At 43.0% G+C, this 17048-nt stretch overlaps 1 protein-coding gene across 4 annotated transcripts in view; it reads left to right on the plus strand.

The window, feature by feature from the left end:
- LOC120027858 (zinc finger CCHC domain-containing protein 2-like) overlaps window positions 1–17048 on the plus strand; it is an 87194-nt gene that overhangs the window by 4559 nt on the left and 65587 nt on the right. For all 4 annotated transcript variants that reach the window (XM_038972936.1, XM_038972938.1, XM_038972937.1 and 1 more), the window contains exons 2-3: window positions 8825–8966; window positions 10275–10345. In XM_038972936.1, coding sequence (XP_038828864.1) covers window positions 8825–8966; window positions 10275–10345 — 213 coding nt within the window. The remainder of the gene's footprint in view (window positions 1–8824; window positions 8967–10274; window positions 10346–17048) is intronic.

The following is a 17048-nucleotide window of genomic DNA, read 5'->3' on the forward strand; positions in this document are numbered from 1 at the left end:
CTATTGGATAAGCAGTTTTAGCCTTATCTTCATACCAGTGACAGTTGATGCCGTTTAAGATTAGGGAGGACGATTGTTTAAAAAAAATGTATTATGAACATGGCCTTATTTCTGTTACAGCATATTGGATGACTGTCATTCGTATTCCATTCACCCAGTTCAATGTAACAGTGATAGGTTTAGGTTACTATCATTCGTATTCCATTCACCCAGTTCAATGTAACAGTGATAGGTTTAGGTTACTATCATTCGTATTCCATTCACCCAGTTCAATGTAACAGTGATAGGTTTAGGTTACTGTCATTCATATTCACCAAGTTCAATGTAACAGTGATAGGTTTAGGTTACTATCATTCATATTCACCCAGTTCAATGTAACAGTGATAGGTTTAGGTTACTATCATTCATATTCACCCAGTTCAATGTAACAGTGATAGGTTTAGGTTACTATCATTCGTATTCCATTCACCCAGTTCAATGTAACAGTGATAGGTTTAGGTTATTATCATTCATATTCACCCAGTTCAATGTAACAGTGATAGGTTTAGGTTACTATCATTCGTATTCCATTCACCCAGTTCAATGTAACAGTGATAGGTTTAGGTTACTATCATTCATATTCACCCAGTTCAATGTAACAGTGATAGGTTTAGGTTACTATCATTCGTATTCCATTCACCCAGTTCAATGTAACAGTGATAGGTTTAGGTTACTGTCATTCATATTCACCCAGTTCAATGTAACAGTGATAGGTTTAGGTTACTGTCATTCATATTCACCCAGTTCAATGTAACAGTGATAGGTTTAGGTTACTGTCATTCATATTCACCCAGTTCAATGTAACAGTGATAGGTTTAGGTTACTACATGATACTCTAATGTTCCCTATACCCATCCAGCCACTTCTATGTAATGAAATGATAAATAAATAACAATAAGATAGCAACCAAGTCAACTCGAGCTGGTAGACTATCTCTCTCCCTGCTCCCCCTCGTCACTCACATGGCTGCTACTCTGCGTCGACCCTCTCGCTCTCCCTCATGCATTCAATCACCATTATTCATATAAGCTCCGTCGTGCATTAAATCACCATTATTCATTTAAGCTCCCTCATTCATTAAATCTCCCTCATTCATTAAATCTCCCTCATTCATTAAATCTCCCTCATGCATTCAATCTCCATTATTCATTCAATCTCCCTCATGCATTCAATCTCCATTATTCATTCAATCTCCCTCATGCATTCAATCTCCATTATTCATTAAAGCTACCTCGTGTATTAAAGCTCCCTCGTGCATTAAAGCTCCATCTTGCATTAAAGCTCATTATTAATTAAAGCTCCATCATGCATTAAAGCTCATTATTAATTAAAGCTACCTCTTGCATTAAAGCTCCCTCGTGCATTAAAGCTCATTATTAATTAAAGCTCCTTCGTGCATTAATGCTCCGTTATGCATTAAAGCTCCCTCATGCATTAAAGCTCCATTATTCATTAAAGCTCCCTCGTGCATTAAAGCTCCATTATTCATTAAAGCTCCCTCTTGCATTAAAGCTCCCTCATGCATTAAAGCTCCATTATTCATTAAAGCTCCCTCATGCATTGAAGCTTTCTCCTACTAACGTTACAGCATTGTTGAGTTAGGTATTTGTAAAAAAATATATATATATATATATATTTTCCCGTTGTGATCATGATCAGGACCTGTTTGTGGTAGTTTTGTGATAACAACACTGTGATTTGAAGTTTCATTTTGTGAAAAATAACTTTGGTTATGGATTTTTTATTAACATTAAGGATCCCAATTTCGTTTACACGTTCACACCCCTATCCGCTATACCCTATTCTAGTCGAGGCATTTCATGATGTCACAGAGGAGTGGTTGTGCTATTTCTGACTGTACAAAAGGCCACTGTAAACCAACCCCCCCAATACACTTTCTAGTTTTTATGGTGCATTTCACAAAGAGTTATGTGCTGTGCTACGTGTGAGGCATTCGGTCCTGTGGCCTACTGTAGTGCAAGCCTGGCAACTCTACAGGGAGGAGGAGGTTATGCCAGAGTGAGGGGCCTCAACCATGCTGTGAGCCAAGGGCTTGAAACCAACTGAGCACTAAGGTGACTGGACAAGTGGAGGCCAGCCAGGATCTTTCAGTTTGTTGATAGGGAGGCATTTCCTTCTTGGGGTGCTGCATGTTGAAGGGATAGTAGGGAGATTCTGTTTTTCTACTTACCCAGAGTCAGATTTGTATGTCTCTGTGTGCAGTCTGAAGGAAGCTGAAGGTAGTCTTCAAGTCATTGCGCTAACGCTAGTTAGCAATAGCTCACGAAACTACCTTCAACTTCCTTCAAACTGCACACAAATAAGGATCCCAATTGCCAGAATCAAACACTATCCCTTTAACAGGGTGTCATCTCCTCATTTAACAGGGTGTCCTCTCCTCCTCTCCTCATTTAATAGGGTGTCATCTCAGCAGGTAGCCTAGTGGTTAGAGCGTTGTGCCAGTAACCGAAAGGTTGCTAGATCGAATCCCCGAGCTGACAAGTTAAAAATCTGTAGTTCTGCCCCTGAACAAGGCAGTTGACCCACTGTTCCTAGGCCGTCATTGTAAATAAGAATTTGTTCTTAACTGACTTGCCCTAGTTAAATAAAGGTTAAATTAAAAAAATCTACTTACCTTTACTGATTTAAACAGATTATTGGGATGAATGCTAATTCCTTATGGCTTTACACTTGTAATGCAGGCCTGTCTTTATATTGAAGTGATGCTTGTCAAAGATGACCACTGTGTAGGCTATTGGAAAAGGACAAATAACACACATCCATGATTTTATTTGCTCAATACTTTTAACTTGTCGTCATGGTCACATCCTATTTCCACTTTTTTCTTTATTTAGCTAAACCAAAAATGACACTTTGTTTTTCTAGTACAGTTTAAATTAAGGATGGGGGGAAAATGTATACAGTTACATATCGCAATATTATTTTGGACGATATTATATCGATACTTTGACTCCAAGCATCTATAAAAATAAATAAATAATGTGTTGCTAGATGGCGTTAGCTAGCGCTAGTCGGCTGTACCTGCTCCAAATCTCAGGTATTTTTCATCCTATAGATTGTTTAAAAACATTTTTCAACTAAATGTCTGGCCACTCTACAGGGAGATTCCCAGCCCTAGTCTTAATAGAGTACTGTTATTGGACAGTCATCCATGTTGACTATAGTGTTGATGCCCAACTGAACCACTTAACCCACTTGACGGTTGAAATAGGTGCATCTCTGTGTAGCTGCCGAATGTCATTTAGCCACTTGAAGAGAGTTGGAAGCCAGCAGCACACAACCTCGCAACTCACATTATCTTACGCTCTCATAGCCAGCAATTATGATCGGAAGTAGAGCTACCGCTGAAGTGATATGGTGTTAGGTTTTAGTGTGTTGTTGTATATATTTAAATGTTATTATTATTTTTAAATTTTTTATTATTATTTTATTTATTTTATTTTATGAACACAACAAATACTAAAACAGAAATATACAAACAAGAGTACATAAACCTAACAGACAGGAGTATTACATATCGAGATACATTTTCAATTTGTCAAAAACTTTTATGGTGCGTATTCCTTTTTAGTTTTTACATTTACTGATAATGTCTAAATAATATTTAAATTCTATCTTAAATAATGTGAAGAGGGGTTTGTTCTCTGCCCACTTCATTTTATGGATAAAGAATCTTCCATGAAAAATAAACAAATTAACAATGAAAGTTAAATCAGGGTCCATATCATTTGGATCAATATCAAACATAAAATCAGAGTCTCTCTGATTAACATTAATAGTCGTTTCTTTTCTTTTAGTGTGTTATTATATCGAACACAGGCCCCATCCACCCCGCTCCACCCCCACAGTTTAGCAGCTAGGAAGGGTTCAGTCACCCAGGCTAACTACACAATGGTCAGTTGCCACGCAGTCCATGCTTCACCAAGGAAATGTGATCTGAACACATTTGAACCTTCCAGTGCATAAAAGTTTACTAATGGCTCAAGTACTGGACACTGTTTTAACAAGGTTACACAGGTGGTAATTGCTTGTTTTTTGACCTGACACTACACAGCTGATTGGTCAAAGCTTGATGATTAGTAGATTATTTTTAATTGGCTGTGTAGTGCAAGGGCAAAAACCAAAACATGACCCCCCCCCTTGGGGTCCAGAGGACCGAGTTTGGGAAACTCAGAGTTAGATGGTCTGGATCTCTAGCCTTTGCTGCTGTGTCCAATCAATGTACAGGATATAGAGGACAGTGTAAACAGAAAAGTTGCAAATCTGATGTCGAATAGATTAAGATCTTGCTTCACATATTCAGACTATTTTGTAAGTGTAAACAGGCTCATAGAGGGACTCCCTCTCCAGTTCAACATGTAGTTAATTTTACAGTCTGTTGGATGAAAAAGAGTGATGGCGTCCACTGTCTGACTGACTCGTTCCAGAAATATCCCTCGATGACCTCGTGGTGAATCACCTCTCCACTCAGCAGCAGATGTCGAGTTAATGAAATGAAATCAGAGGGCTCAATTTTAGACCAGTTGTTCCTGGACCTGCAACATGTCAAATGAAAAGAGGGAGGAGATGCTGCATTAAAGCAAAGCCCTTCAAATCACAAGCAGCTGATGTCCCAGTGTTGTTTGCCATCAATCAATATGCCACTGCCACTTAAATAGGACCAAGTCTAGGCCTATATCGTTCTGCATTTGAATGCCAGCAATGATTGTTTTTCCCCTGGTATATTTTATTTGGAAGTACATAGAACTAGTGCTTTGGGCTGTTGCGGTGACCGTATTACCGCTACACCGGAGGTCACGGGTCATGAAGGCAGTCAATCAAATTCAACTTGACTGTTTAGTCACGGTAATTAGGCTTCTCCAAGCTCTGATGCTGCTGCTGGTCATTAGTAGCCTACTGAACTTGCTAACTGCCTGGTACTCAGCACTCTATTATCCCTCTAATCACTCTGACATAAATGTAAATATGATCTAAAATCTAATCAAACACTTCATGAGAGCTCATGTTACGCAACATTTATATAGGCTATGCAATTGCGCAACAGAGTGATGGCCGCTAATAAAAAGAGGATGATCCCATCAGCTTTCTATAGGCTAGACCTACTATATTTATTTCTCAACTTTCCTAATATTAAGCTAAGCACATATTATCACTTGTGAATGATGCCCAGCATAAGAAACAGCCTTTTTTTTGTGACTTGTTCAATCATAGTTGCACACCTCATGTAGCCTAGCCCATAGGCCTATATGTTTTGATAAGGTTTGTATCACAACTAAAGTGGCCAAATAACTTCTTAAAATTAAGCACATTAATCCTCTTTACAACGGATGTAGAGCCTAACTGGCATATATAAACAGCGCGCGAGTTTCAAGTTTGGGAAAGATAATTTTCACCATAAAAATGCGCCTTCATAATAAAAGCATTATATGCATAATCACATTTGCGGTTACTTTTGATTATGTTGTTTTTCCGCTAATGGAAAATGTTGCTTATAGCCTACTACCATGTGCGCATTGCTGCGCTTATAATGTGAGGAAATAGCCAAATAGTTTATCAACATTTTAAGCTAAACATTCTGATCTGTTGCGTCAGCCACATTGCGTAAAACATTTTTTTGGGGATGCTAATAGTTAGATTAATTCGTGATCTATTGCATCCCACAACGATCCCAGATAATCTTTGGAATATTTATTTCTCGCACAGAATAGAATATGCACCGCTCAGTTGCGTCCCTGGTGTGTCTGTCTTCCCTTGTAGCCTGTGAGAAAGACCCGATCATATGATGGGAGAAGGACACAACCGCCATTGCCCGCAAAAGGCATGGATTTTTTTGGGGTGTATTACAGCCACAAAGGGGATGCCGCCGTGAAATTTAAGGCATTATCAAATTGTGAATGAGAGACTGATGAAGTGTGTACAGCTTGCGCAAAAAAAACAAAGCATAGCTCATGCCTTTCAAGTAACTTTTTTGAAATCATCATTAGAGTCTCATCATGCAGCCTTGCAACGTTTGGAGAACAACTAAAGTAACATTAAAAACTCTAAATTAAGCATATAAACTCAGCAAAAAAAGAAACGTCCTCTGACTGTCAACTGCGTTTATTTTCAACAAACTTAACATGTGTAAATATGTGTATGAACATAACAAGATTCAACAACCGAGACATAAACTGAATAAGTTCCACAGACATGTGACTAACAGAAATGGAATAATGTGTCCCTGAACAAAGGGGAGTCAAAATCAAAAGTAACAGTCAGTATCTGGTGTGGCCACCAGCTGCATTAAGTACTGCAGTGCATCTCCTCCTCATGGACTGCACCAGATTTGCCAGTTCTTGCTGTGAGATGTTACCCCGCTCTTCCACCAATGTACCTGCAAGTTCCCAGACATTTCTGGGGGGAATAGCCCTAGCCACTCCGATCCAACAGGTCCCAGACGTGCTCAATGGAATTGAGATCTGGGCTCTTCGCTGGCCATGGCAGAACACTGACAGAGTTACACCAGGAACGCACAATCCCTCCAAAAGGGATTGTCTCGGTCTTGCAGGAAATCACGCCTTCCCTGTAACGCACAGCGTTGAGATTGCCTGCAATGACAATAAGCTCAGTTCGATGATGCTGTGACACACCGCCCCAGACCATGACGGACCCTCCACCTCCAAATCGATCCCGCTCCAGAGTACAGGCTTCGGTGTAACACTCATTCCTTCGACGATAAACGTGAATCCGACCATCACCCCTGGTGAGACAAAACCGTGACTCGTCAGTGAAAAGCACTTTTTGCCAGTCCTGTCTGGTCCAGCGACGGTGGGTTTGTGCCCATAGGCGACGTTGTTGCCGGTGATGTCTGGTGAGGACCTGCCTTACAACAGGCCTACGAGTCCTCAGTCCAGCCTCTCTCAGCCTTTTGTGGACAGTCTGAGCACTGATGGAGGGATTGTGCATTCCTGGTGTAACTCGGGCAGTTGTTGTTGCCATCCTGTACCTGTCCAGCAGGTGTGATGTTCGGATGTACGATCCTGTGCAGGTGTTGTTACACGTGGTCTGCCACTGTGAGGACGATCAGCTGTCCGTCCTGTCTCCCTGTACCGCTGTCTTAGGAGTCTCACAGTACGGACATTGCAATTTATTGCCCTGGCCACATCTGCAGTTCTCATGCCTCCTTGCAGCATGCCTAAGGCACGTTCACGCAGATGAGCAGGGATCCTGGGAATCTTTCTTTTGGTGTTTTTCAGAGTCAGTAGAAAGGCCTCTTTAGTGTCCTAAGTTTTCATAACTGTAACCTTAATTGGCTACCATCTGTAAGTTGTTAGTGTCTTAACGACCGTTCCACAGGTGTATGTTCATGAATTGTTTATGGTTCATTGAACAAGCATGGGAAACAGTGTTTAAACCCTTTACAATGAAGATCTGTGAAGTGATTTGGATTTTTACGAATTATCTTTGAAAGACAGTGTCCTGAAAAAGGGACGTTTCTTTTTTGCTGAGTTTAGGAGTACCTATTTCTTTGGTAACTGTTCAACACAGATTAGCTGAATTTGCGCACTCCCTCAAATTGTTTGGAGAAAATATTTATATTTAATTCAGCTTTGTTCAATTGTTTTCTTCATACTATAAAATAATGCCACGGAATTCTAAGCAAAATCTTGTCTGCTAAAGGAGTGTAGCCCACAGCCATATGGCATAGCCAGATCAGGACCTAACATAAAGACAACTCAGAGTATGCTGTTCTGTTCTTCTGAAATAGACTACATTTTCTTCATATCATGCTTCTTTAGACCTGTCTAAAATAAATAATGGATTTATTGTGAAGGTGTAGGCTATATTACATAGATTTATTAGACTTTTTAAAATATAGATGTTCTAAAGGTCTGCATCAGTGGCTTATGTGAAAGCCGGGAGATGCTAAATGTGTTTTTGTTAATTATTTGTCATTATTATTATCATTAATTTGTTAATTAATGGTCAATTACCGTGAGGCCCGACCAGTTATTGCTTGACAATCACCGGCTGACAACGTTTGTCGTGACCGCCACTGCCCTACTTGGGCAAGGCTGTTGCTAATTTGATACGGGCCTATTAGTACAAGTTCTACTGGATCTGAGAGGCTTGTGTTGCACTGATACGCTGGGGGCTGAACTGTGCTCTGTTCTCCCCTGACCTTCAGCGGAGGCTAACTGTCAGTCTGTGTTTGTCAGCTCCTAACTGATAGCTGGGGACCAAAGCCCTGACTGACCCCGTCTCATGGGCTACAAACAGTGTGTGTGTGTGTGTGTGGGGGCGTGGGCGTAAGTGTGTGTGTTTGGGCGTAAGTGTGTGTGTGTGTGATGTGTGTGTGTGGGCGTAAGTGTGTGGGCGTAAGTGTGTGTGTGTGTGTGTGTGTGTGTGTGTGTGTGTGTGTGTGTGTGTGTGTGTGTGTGTGTGTGTGTGTGTGTGTGTGTGTGTGTGTGTGTGTGTGTGTGTGTGTGTGATGTGCCCGTGCGTCCGTCAGTGTGTGTGTGGATGCTAGCTGCTGTCATCCACCAGACAATTGTTCAAAGACCACCGCATTAACAACGCCGTGGGTCCCTGAAGGACGATAGCACCACCGGCGGCAACGTTTAATATTAGAACAGATAGCACACCTGACAGATGTTCTGAGAGCTTGATAGTTTGATTCATCTTGGTGTCCTTCCTCTGTGGGATGTCATCATGTATTTAATTGCCTGAGTGCAGCTGCAGTGTTGAAGGCTTTCTGCTCACTAGTTGCTTTGTGTTTCCCAAGGCCCAGAAAGCAGAGTACCTGGGCCCAGCTGCCGTCACCACTGAAGCCAGTCTGGATGAGAGGACACAGGGGCAGAGACAATGTGCCAGCCAGACACCCCCCAGCTGCACGACCCAGCAAGGAAGCAGAACCCAGAGGGAAGGTACGCCGCAGACTGGCAGACAGACAGACTGGCAGGCAGACAGACAGACAGACAGACAGTCAGTCAGACAGGCGTATACAGTACAAACACTCACAAACACATCCACAGTCAGCTGGGAAGCGAATGACAACACAGTCACATACACACTATAGTCAAACACACACTACTATTACTGTAAACTATGTCCAATAAGAATTAGGGGTGTAACGGTACACGTATTCGTATGGAACTGTTCGGTTCGGGGACCTCGGATCGGTCCACACTGAAACCGAATGAATGCATCAAAAATATATACAAAAAGGCCTATAGGTTATGTCTACGCTGCGTTGTATTCCTCGAGTAAATGTGAGCTAACAAAAAATCTAAGAAATGTCAGGCTATTCCATTAAACAGCTAGAGCCTATGCGCACCTCTGTAGTCCTTCTAATCTTAACTGTCGCATTTCAAACGGTCCTTTTGTTCAGACACGGCTGGGAACTAGTTCTCTACGATGGCGAGCAGTGGGGTTGACCAACCAGGAGGATTCTCCGTCATCATTTAAATCTCCAGTTGGGGAACATTTTACCTTCGGCGAAGGACAGAGAGAGTTTGTCGCCACTGCTCAATAAGAATAGCAAATGGACAGAGAGTTTGGTGGATGCCAGGAGAACGCTACCTGCCCGAATGCATAGTGCTGACTGTAACATTTGGTGGAGGAGGAATAATGGTCTGGGGCTGTTTTTCATGGTTCGGGCCCCTTAGTTACCGTGAAGAGAAATCTTAACGCTACAGCATACAATGACATTCTAGACGATTCTGTGCGTCCAACTTTGTGGCAACAGTTTGGGGAAGGCCCTTTCCTGTTTCAGCATGACAATGCCCTCAGTGCACAAAGCGAGGTCCATACAGAAATGGTTTGTTGAGATCGGTTTGGAAGAACTTGACTGGTCTGCACAATGCTCTTGTGGCTGAATGGAAGCAAGTCCCTGCAGCAAGGTTCCAACATCTAGTGGAAAGCCTCCCCAGAAGAGTGGAGGCTGTTATAGCAGCAAAGGGGAGGACCAACTCCTTATTAATGCCCATGATTTTGGAATGAGATGTTCGACAAGCAGGTGTCCACATACTTTTGGTCATGTCGTGTATATGGAATCAGGAACAACATTACTTTGTATTTTCACGATAACTGTTGACATTTTTATTTTTCCCAACTGTACCGAAACCGAACAGTGACCCCAAAACCGCAATACGTACCGAACCGTAGGTTTGGTAAACCGTTAAACCCCTTAATAGGAATGTATGTGTTAATCCTCTTCCCTCTACTCCTTACAGCTGTACATATAGAGAAGATTGTACTGAAGGGGATGTCACAGAGCAGGACAGACAGGGAATACAATTTTGAGGTATGTTTTCAGTCTTCACACACTTTCACTTTTCTTGCCATTAAATTTAATGGTGTATAATTGAGCCAGTCATTGCTCGTGGAACAACCAGTCCTCTCCTCAGCCAATGCTGTGCAGTGGAGTTTCCTGTGAGTATTTCCTGTGCCTGTGGCATATTGGCAGTGGGAGCCGAGGAGCACGAGGTCACTACTCCAGGAAGAAGGAGAACGGAGGGAGCGAGAAGGCGAGGGGGGGGGGGGGGGGGGGGGGGGGGTGTTACATCTCTAACACCTGAAATGCATTTCCTTCTTTGTTTCATTTCTATAGAACCTGATTCTTATATTCTATAGCCAATCAAAAACCTGGATGAATTGGTGATTGTGTAGCCCCGTAAAGTAGATCTGTTTGTCTATCTCGTCAGGTTATTGGCCTGATTCATTGTTTGCTGCCTCCACCTCATTCGGGATGCACTGTTTCAGTTTCAACGACTCAATATTTTGAACAACAACACAGAAGACTGTAACTAAGGCTGGGAATGTCAATAATATCAGACAAGCAAGGGCAATGATCACACATCAGTCATAATGTGACTATTAGACATGGTGTCAAACACAAGACATGCAGGCTGAATAGGACACACAAGTGATTATAAATGAGTCAACAGTTGAAATAAAATAAAATGTTACACATGGTAAGCAGATGTTAATGCGAGTGTAGCGAAATGCTTGTGCATCTAGTTCCGACAGTGCAGTATCATAACCGCCATCGATAAAAGACAGTACTGTGCAGCAAACTTCATCGACCTGGCCAAGGCTTTCGACTCTGTCAATCACCGTATTCTTATCGGCAGACTCGACAGCCTTGGTTTCTCTAATGACTGCCTCTCCTGGTTCACCAACTACTTCTCAGACAGAGTTCAGTGTGTCAAATCGGAGGGCCTGTTGTCCGGACCTCTGGCAGTCTCTATGGGGGTGCCACAGGGTTCAATTCTCAGGCCGACTCTTTTCTCTGTATATATCAACGATGTCGCTCTTGCTGCGAGTGATTCCCTGATCCACCTCTACGCAGGCGACAACATTCTGTATACATCTGGTGTCACGCCCTGACCATAGAGAGCCCTCGGGGTTCTCTATGGTGTTTTAGGTCAGGGCGTGACTAAGGGGTGTTCTAGTCTCTATGTTGGTGTGAGTATGGTTCCCAATTGGAGGCAGCTGATGATCGTTGCCTCTAATTGGGGATCATACTTAGTGTGGTCCTTTTCCCACCTGCGTTGTGGGATATTGTTTTGTCTAGTGCCTATGTGCGCTACGAACTGCACGTTAGTTTATTCTTTGAAGTTTCACCTTAATAAATATGTGGAACTCTACGCACGCTGCGCCTTGGTCCACTCGTTATAACGAACGTGACATCTGGCCCTTCATTGGACACTGTGTTAACTAACCTCCAGACGAGCTTCAATGCCATACAACACTTCTTCCGTGGTCTCCAACTGCTCTTACATGCTAGTAAAACTAAATTAATGCTTTTCAACCGATCGCTGCCCGAACCCGCCCGCCCGACTAGCATCACTACTCTGGACGGTTCTGACTTAGAATATGTGGACAACTACAAATACCTAGGTGTCTGGTTAGACTGTAAACTCTCCTTCCAGACTCAGATTAAACATCTCCAATCCAAAATTAAATCTAGAATCGGCTTCCTATTTTGCAACAAAGCCTCTGCTGCCAAACATACCAAACATACCCTTGTAAAACTGACTATCCTACCGATCCTCGACTTCGGCGATGTCATTTACAAAATAGCCTCCAACACTCTACTCAGCAAACTGGATGCAGTCTATCACAGTGCCATCTGTTTTGTCACCAAAGCCCCATGTACCACCCACCACTGCGACCTGTATGCTCTCGTCGGCTGGCCCTCGCTACATATTCGTCGCCAGACCCACTGGCTCCAGGTCATCTATAAGTCTTTGCTAGGTAAAGCTCCGCCTTATCTAAGCTCACTGGTCACCATAACAACACCCACCCATAGCACGTGCTCCAGCAGGTATATCTCACTGGTCATCCCCAAAACCAACACCTCCTTTGGCCGCTTTTCCTTCCAGTTCTCTGCTGCCAGTGACTGGAACGAATTGCAAAAATCGCTGAAGTTGGAGATTTGTATTTTCCTCACTAACTTTAAACATCAGATATCTGAGCAGCTAACCGATCGCAGCAGCTGTACACAGCCCATCTGTAAATAGCCCATCCAATTTACCTACCTCATCCCCATATTATTTTTATTTACTTTTTTTGCTCTTTTGCACACCAGTATTTCTACTTACACATCATCATCTGCACATCTATCACTCCAGTGTTATTTTGCTAAATTGTAATTACTTCGCTACTATGGCCTATTTATTGCCTTACCTCCTCACGCCATTTGCACACACTGTATATAGACTTTTTCTATTGTGTTATTGAATGTACGTTTGTTTATTCCATGTGTAACTCTGTGTTGTTGTTTTTGTCGCACTGCTTTGCTTTATCTTGGCCAGGTCGCAGTTGTAAATGAGAACTTGTTCTCAACTAGCCGGCCTGGTTAAATAAAGGTGAAAAAAAGAATATCTAACAATATCTAATCTAAGAATTCCCCAACAACTACCTAATACACACAAATCTAAAGGGGTGAATGAGAATATGTACATATAAGTATATGGATGAGCGATGACCGAGCAGCATAGGCAAGATGCAATAGATGGTATAGAATACAGTATATACATATGAGATGAGTAATGTAAGATATGTAAACATTATTAAAGTGGCGTTGTTTAAAGTGACTAGTGAGTCTCTATGTAGGCACCAACCTCTCTGAGTTAGTGATTGCTGTTTAACACTGGATGGTAGCGGGGTGAACATGCAGTGGCTCAGGTGGTTGTTGTCCTTGATGATCTTTTTGGCCTTCCTGTGACATCGGGTGCTTCATGAAATTACAGCCAAATCAAATCAAATTTTATTTGTCACATACACATGGTTAGCAGATGTTAATGCGAGTGTAGCGAAATACTTGTGCTTCTAGTTCCGACAATGCAGTAATAACCAACGAGTAATCTAACCTAACAATTCCACAACTACTACCTTATACACACAAGTGTAAAGGGATAAAGAATATGTACATAAAGATATATGAATGAGTGATGGTACAGAATGGCATAGGCAGTAGATGGTATCGAGTACAGTATATACATATGAGATGAGTAATGTAGGGTATGTAAACATAAAAGTGCATAGTTTAAAGTGGCTAGTGATACATGTATTTCATAAAGATGGCAAGATGCAGTAGATGATATAGAGTGCAGTATATACATATACATTATATTAAGTGGCATTGTTTAAAGTGGCTAGTGATACATTTTTTTATCAATTTCCATAAATTTCCATCATTACAGTGAGCTGGAGTTGAGTCAGTATGTTGGCAGCAAATGCCCTCCCATTGGTGAATCCAACTTCAATTGCACTGTTTTCGTGTGTCCCGTTTACAGCGCGCAGCGGAGGAGAAAGTAGACAGACACGTTACATTCCTAACCAGGCTATTAAAATGTTGCCGCAAAACACCATGCAAAGAAGAAATATGTAGGCTTTTTACAGCAACATTAGAGCAGTAGCCTAGACTGACTAGTCAACTACAATACATGTTGAGTGGGCCGTAAAGTAAGGAGAAACGTGTAGGCCTTTTACAGCAACATTAGAGCAGTAGCCTAGACTGACTAGTCAACTACAATACATGTTGAGTGGGCCGTACAGTAAGGAGAAACGTGCAGGCTTTTTACAGCAACATTAGAGCAGTAGCCTAGACTGACTAGTCAACTACAATACATGTTGAGTGGGCCGTACAGCAATGCTGTATTCAACTGCACCGGTGATCCATATAGTGCAATAAAATGAATAACATGTTTAAGTTTAAATGTTACAAGCACCTATACCTACATTTTTGTTATTTGGCGTTTTAAATACTTTGTGATTCGGGTCGGGGGCATATTATACACATCTGCAAGCATAGCAGCAAAGGCTGGACAAGTATTATTTATTTCTTCTTTTGTTTTATTATGTTAAAATGTTATATACAGCATCCTATGTAGGTAAGTGGACATTAAAGGGCCATATTTTTTTCTAATAAAACAATGGTCAGTTTGGGTCGCAGTTGCGCGTTTTTTTGTAAAAATCAATAGGCTATGTCTGGCCCGCGAATTCGTTGTGTTTTTTCAATATGGCCCGTGCAGCGATTGCGTTTGATTGCGTTTGACACCCCTGGGTTAGCGTATCTATTTATGTAGCCAACTATTTATTTAGCAAGCTAAAAACACTGAGCGGGTGACTGAGTGACCAACTTTTCCCCCTCATATCAGTTTTCGGTGGCTACTGCTAGACATGCAGGTGCCATTTGGTTCGCTAGCAAGAAATGCTGAACTTGAACGACCTTTTATCCACAGTTAGCATATCTCTTAGTTGTCAATCAAATGTATTTGCAGGCAAATGGGCGGACAGGCAAGTTGCCATTCAGATGTCGAAACGTGGGTTGGGACCAGCATGCATTGGCAGGCAAGCTGCAGATGGACGAGCAGGCTACTATTCCCCATCGTTTATCAGGGCCATTTTGACGGCCAACTAGCAGAAAACGTTTCAGAGGGTTTATCTAATGTTCCTTAGTTAGATTTGATCTCATCTCGCTCTGGCTAGCATTAGTTGCTGATCTTGTTGTTGTTGATGTGCATAGGCAACTGAGGGAGAGATAGCCTACCTTTTCATGGTTGTTTGATCAATAGGATTGTGAAGTTCCCAAATGTAAGAGGACTCCAGTGGTATTTACATATTTGCGGAAATCCATTCAGGTGTATTTTGTGGTCTTTGGTGAATGTTTTCTAATGATCTAAAGTCACGCTGTTGCTACATCCTGTAAAAACACATTCCAGTTCAAAGTGAATGATGGCAGGCCCTACTTCCTGTAAACACACAGTCCAGTTCGAAGTGAATGATGACAGGCCCTACTTCCTGTAAACACACAGTCCAGTTCAAAGTGCATGATGACAGGCCCTACTGCCTGTAAACACACAGTCCAGTTCAAAGTGAATGATGGCAGGCCCTACTTCCTGTAAACACACAGTCCAGTTCGAAGTGAATGATGGCAGGCCCTACTGCCTGTAAACACACAGTCCAGTTCGAAGTGAATGATGGCAGGCCCGTCTGGCGAATGGCTTATTTGCATATAGGCCTACTGTAGCTCTGATTGGCTATGGCTCACCGGTCTGCATAGGCTCTGTTCCTGGACAAGGCAGATGTGTCACGCCTGCTCCCGCTCTTCCCCCCTGGCGCTTGAGGGCGCCAGGCTCCCCATTATTGCGCACTCCTGCCATCATCATTACGCACAGCTGCATTCCCCCCGTCATGCGCATCAGCGATTATTGGACTTACCTTGACTCAATCACCTCTGTCATTACCTTCCCTATATCTGTCTGGTTCCCCGCTCTGTTCCCTGCTTCTGCATTGATTGTCATATGTCCTTGTTTCCCTGTGTGCTGACGCTGTTCCTGTCCTGTTACCTGTCCTGTTACCTGTCCTGTTACCTGTCCTGTTACCTGTCCTGTTACCTGTCCTGTTACCTATCCTGTTACCTATCCTGTTACCTGTCCTGTTACCTGTCCTGTTCCTGTCCTGTTACCTGTCCTGTTACCTGTCCTGCTCCTGTCCTGTTCCTGTCCTGTTACCTGTCCTGTTACCTGTCCTGTTACCTGTCCTGTTACCTGTCCTGTTCCTGTCCTGTTACCTGTCCTGTTACCTGTCCTGTTACCTATCCTGTTACCTGTCCTGTTCCTGTCCTGTTCCTGTCCTGTTACCTGTCCTGTTACCTGTCCTGTTACCTGTCCTGCTCCTGTCCAGTTCCTGTCCTGTTACCTGTCCTGCTCCTGTCCTGTTCCTGTCCTGTTACCTGTCCTGTTACCTGTCCTGTTACCTGTCCTGTTCCTGTCCTGTTACCTGTCCTGTTACCTATCCTGTTACCTGTCCTGTTCCTGTCCTGTTCCTGTCCTGTTACCTGTCCTGTTACCTGTCCTGTTACCTGTCCTGTTACCTGTCCTGCTCCTGTCCAGTTCCTGTCCTGTTACCTGTCCTGTTACTGTCCTGTTACCTGTCCTGTTACCTGTCCTGTCCTGTTCCTGTCCTGTTACCTGTCCTGCTCCTGTCCTGTTACCTGTCCTGTTACCTGTCCTGCTCCTGTCCTGTTCCTGTCCTGTTACCTGTCCTGTTACCTGTCCTGATCCTGTCCTGTTACCTGTCCTGTTACCTGTCCTGTTCCTGTCCTGTTACCTGTCCTGTTACCTGTCCTGTTACCTGTCCTGTTCCTGTCCTGTTACATGTCCTGTTACCTGTCCTGCTCCTGTCCTGTTACCTGTCCTGTTACCTATCATGTTACCTGTCCTGTTACCTGTCCTGTTACCTGTCCTGTCCTGCTCCTGTCCTGTTACCTGTCCTGTTACCTGTCCTGCTCCTGTCCTGTTACCTGTCCTGTTACCTGTCCTGCTCCTGTCCTGTTCCTGTCCTGTTCCTGTCCTGTTCCTATCCTGTTACCTGTCCTGTTACCTGTCCTGTTACCTGTCCTGTTACCTGTCCTGTTACCTGTCCTGCTCCTGTCCTGTTACCTGTCCTGCTCCTGTCCTGTTACCTATCCTGTTACCTGTCCTGCTCCTGTCCTG

This window comes from Salvelinus namaycush, chromosome 33, assembly GCF_016432855.1.
Source record: "Salvelinus namaycush isolate Seneca chromosome 33, SaNama_1.0, whole genome shotgun sequence".
NCBI lineage: Eukaryota > Metazoa > Chordata > Actinopteri > Salmoniformes > Salmonidae > Salvelinus > Salvelinus namaycush.